This window comes from Vollenhovia emeryi, unplaced genomic scaffold, assembly GCF_000949405.1.
Source record: "Vollenhovia emeryi isolate VEMERY1.0 unplaced genomic scaffold, V.emery_V1.0 DF939145.1, whole genome shotgun sequence".
Classification (NCBI taxonomy): Eukaryota; Metazoa; Arthropoda; class Insecta; order Hymenoptera; family Formicidae; genus Vollenhovia; species Vollenhovia emeryi.
In genome coordinates this window covers 1,638,716-1,643,196 of record NW_011967221.1, presented here as the reverse complement: position 1 = coordinate 1,643,196, position 4,481 = coordinate 1,638,716, and the positions used below count along the sequence as shown (strand labels likewise).

The 4,481-nt window shown below is 37.9% G+C and overlaps 1 protein-coding gene across 1 annotated transcript in view; it reads right to left on the bottom strand.

The window, feature by feature from the left end:
- The window catches only part of LOC105566336 (photoreceptor-specific nuclear receptor-like), a 31,747-nt gene extending 27,396 nt beyond the window's left edge, over window positions 1-4,351 (bottom strand). The window contains exons 1-2 of the mRNA XM_012020251.1: window positions 3,960-4,351; window positions 3,330-3,500 (exon numbers count right to left, since the gene is read on the bottom strand). Coding sequence (XP_011875641.1) covers window positions 3,330-3,450 — 121 coding nt within the window. The 5' untranslated portion in view covers window positions 3,451-3,500; window positions 3,960-4,351. The remainder of the gene's footprint in view (window positions 1-3,329; window positions 3,501-3,959) is intronic.
- Between the last annotated feature and the right edge of the window lie 130 nt (window positions 4,352-4,481).

Sequence of the window (4,481 nt, the reverse complement as noted above, 5' to 3'; positions counted from 1 at the left end):
AGCATCCTCCAGCAAAATTCTTTCTGCACGCATGCCCATTTTCTAAGAGCCAAAAAGGAAAAAACAAATCCCGCCATTTCTTGCCATCGCGATTTAAAGATATCGAAATAATTTTGCTGTAACAATAATATAATATTTGCCGTTGGCAAGTATAGTATTAAATACAGCAGTTAAGTATACAATTGATTTTCGAGGATCTGTTTTAAATAAATGCAAGTTAATGCGACGAAATACAGTAGAGTCCCGATTATCCGAATTAATATGGACCGAACCCACCTCGGATAATGAAAAACTCAGATAAACCGAAAAGGAAAGATAAAAAGATGTTCCAACATTACTCATGGTAAAAACAATGCATTTGTTGCACGCGCACATATGTATGTGTATTAAAAAATAAATTGTTAAATATAGGTACTTACATGGCGTGACTGTTAAAAGTTTGTACTGTAAGTAAAATAAAACTTTTCTAAAATTACTTTTTCTGCGTGAAGATATTATAACGTTTATATTATTATTAATATTGAAACTTTTCGACAGTTAAAATAAAAGTTAAACTAAAAATTTGCTTTGGAATATATTATAAACTGGAACTCGGGATTCTACTGTACAATGAGATACAATATGCCACTTGAAGGGACAAAGCAGCAGAAACTCGATATGCTCCTCGCTTGTTTAAATTCAAACAATAATTCAACATAGTGTTGAAATTTATAATATGAAAGTTGGAAAACGAGAATCTACCGATAATCAAAAGCGTGTATCGTCGAGTAGATTTTGGCTGAAGAAATGACTTGAGACTGGATTGTATCTGTAGTTATTTAAAATTGTCGAACAAGTAAAATTATTGTTGAATATCCTGAAGTTATATATTTTTCAATATTACACAAACTTCGGAGAATATAACTAAGTCATTGGATTAAAATTCACAGGTGTAATTTTGTTAAACCAACTTTGATCCAATAAACTTTTAGCGTTTGCAAGTATTTTCTCAGATTACACTTGAAAGATGCGAATAAAAACACAACGGGTGAAACGCGCACACATTATTTGCCATATACATTATTTATTTTACTTTCAGAAAATGTTATCAAATCTCTGGATTTCAACTTATTGTTAGACATGACATTTAATATCCAAAGTGAAACTCACGTTGTAATAAAAAAGTATACTAGTTTTTTGGACCGCTAACAATCTATGATTAAAAGATGTGAGGATTATTTGAACACAAGCCTTGAAAAAATGATAGAAAGAAATAGACAGAGGGAATCACCTCGCGCTTCGCCCGTCGCTAAGAGCCGACGGTGCGAAGCGACGGGCAGTGTGCACCCAAAGCCCACCCCCATGACGAACTTTTACAGTCGTGGGGCAGGATAAGTGGGAAAAAGAGGGTGACACGTAGGCAACGACATTATGCCATTAGAATAATCAAATCTCGGCTGACCTGGCGCGAGCGGAGGGAGAAGAATCGCACGTTGATGCAAGTTTACGCATTACATTACGTATTACATTACGCGTTACATTACGCGTTACGTATTACATTACGTCGCGAAAGAAATGACGAGGACACTAGCAAAATTCACGTCTCATTACTGATCAGTAGTAAAAATTCTATGCAGCAAGAGAATTACAAATATCTTTCTCTTAAAGAACATACATCGCTGCTTTCTTTCCCCGACTAATATGTCTCTTTTTCAAAATTTTTTCAGATCTTGTCTTAAGCAATCAATATCCTCATTGATTTATTATCAATCACCGATAATTATCCTTGCTCTTAGTCCCCATGTATGCATTGAAATGCGATGTAATGCATTAAAAATGCGCTTCTCCGTGCATTCCATCTATTAAATTGTCATTTTCAACGCGTTAAAATTAAGATGTAATCCCTTTTAGACACGTGTTACGATAATAGCCTATAAAATGTCATAAAAGTTAAATAAAGAACCGTGATAATGAAAATTGATAATAATAATACGTGCCACAATGAGTCGCTAAACATATCAATGATAAGCAACGATGTATTAAAGAAAATGTCGATTTCGGTTAAACTGGATTTTGGTAATCTAATAATATTTCTGTGTAAATGTATTCTTTTTCCAACTCAGCCAACGATCGCGCCGGTTATTTTTGATCCTAAAAGCTTCTTGTTGGAACAGCAAATGCACTTACTTAAATCGATAATCAATTTTGCTAATACGATGCTAGTAAGCATCATATTTAAACTAAAAAACTCACACAGAAATATTAGGCTACTAATCGTAAGATTCAGCTCGACCGAAAATAGCATCTTGTCTAATCTATTGTTAAATCTATGCCAATCCTGTTTCATTTATTAATTATAAGTGAGTTCAGTTTGTTTTCGTAAACTTTTACTACACTTCGATATTTATATATTGGTTAGTTAAAGATGCGAGCTATGTCGCATTTGTACGTGCAATTCGCGCATGAAAATGTTATGTTTGACGTGCATTTGACGCACATTATAACACGAGAACGTGTAGAAAGTAAAGGTCAAGGGTGTATTTACTAGTGCATTTATCAATGCGATAGAGGTTGATTTGAACGAACTCTCGTACATAATACATTCCAAAAATATATTAGACACTCAAATATATATACAATTTTTTTATCATATAATATTTAGCACATTTAAACATACTTATATTTTCCTCAACTGTCGGAGTATAAATTGCGGGTCTCAATTAAAAAAGAACGTGTCAAATTATGCTTTTCTTTTGCAAAAATTACTAAAATAAAGAGTTGTTCTATAAACATTCGCCTCGATTTCTTTCAAAGCTTTCATAAACTTGTAACAAATAAAAATATTTATTTTCACATATCGCAAAAAAGGAAAAAAACCATTTGTTTCAGCAGCGACGCATCTCTGTTGCTTAACGACAGTGTTTGGGAAAAGATGGGAACCTTATGTCACTTCTGGGCAAAAGTTTAATAACAAAAAGAAACCAATTACAACGTGAACGTTATCTAAATATCCAGATCAGAGTCGTCATTGGTACTACCGGCATCTCCGTGAACTTCTTTCAGTCAAGTCCGGAACTGGTTCTGGCGTAAGAATTTTTTTATATCTCTTTCTTTCGACACCCCTCTTTAATTTTTCTTTCTCCAGCGGGCTATTTGAATGCACTTTTCGTCGCGCACCAACCAAAGATTGCGAGTTTACTTATTTTCTTTTCGCAATGAAAAATAGGAACGTAAGTCGATTTTTTTTTGCGTTTTTCTTGAATCGAGATACTCAATTATAACTTCTTTATTTGCTCGTATCGATTGCATGAATTCATCTAATATTTTAAGTACTTTTTGTGCCGTCTTACCGTGTCTAACGCTCAGTGGGCTGGCGGGGCTCCGTGGATGGTCCGAAGTCGATTCATTTTGCGCTTGTTGATGCTGATGCTGGTGGTCCTCGGTGGCCGTGACTGTCGCTGTTCCGTTCATTGTGCCTCCTCGATCATTCGTTGTCAGGCCGATGTCAGGTGCACTAAAACCTGGCGGCATGCAAAATCTTTATACTTCGCTTACCGATTTTGACATGAAACATAAGACGCACGGACGCAGCAATTTAATATGTTTTCCTTGCAACCCAACGCAACTCTCCCACTATAATATAAGATATAAAGCTAGTTCGTAATTTTAATTGTCTTCAAACAACACGAACGGAACAATGTATTACAATAAGCTCGATACATTTATTCTTATAATTCGGAGAACCTAATTTCTAAGATTTTTAATTGATTTCATTCAAGTTAAGCGAGAGATGAATCTCAGACAACATTTGTCTTAAAATAATGGTTGCAAAATTAATCGAAACAATTTCCTGTCTCTCTAACAAAAAGTTTTTAATTCTCCTGACGAAGAGAGACTATCTATGTTCACAAAAACTCGCGTCTTTCAGAGCAAAGCGTATGCGCACTCGTATGCCCAATTGAAAATTATTATAGACTCACATATGGTACTTCGAGGTTGCTACGTGTCGTGTTATGCACCGTAAAACGTAAGTCACTTGTTCGGCGATCACTGACTTTCGAACCCTTTCGATCTATCACCAAGTCCCTTGATCGTCCGACCCTCTGGGTTCTCCAATCCAACAATCACCACCGGTATCAGCGGAATGCGGCGTACTCGAGCGAGCCCGAAGAAATTTAAAAATCACGCGGCGCCGAACGCGAGGTGAGAAGAAAGTGCTTTGGTACCGCGAGAGGAAGATCGAGCACACGTTGGCGGGCTACCGCGAGCGACGTTCCGAGATCGACGCGTAGGCAAAACGATCGTTCGTCGATGTCGGATTGGCGTATGACGTCTGCGGCGTCCCGATCCGGGATCTCTCGGGCGAGTCGCCGTTACCCGCGGATGACGTCGGCGTCGTCGCGCCGCCGCCGCCGCCACCGCCGCCGCCGCCGCCGCCGCCGCCGCCACCGCCGCCGTCGCAGCCGTCGTCGTCGTGGCGCTTGCCGTGCCGTCGGAGGCAG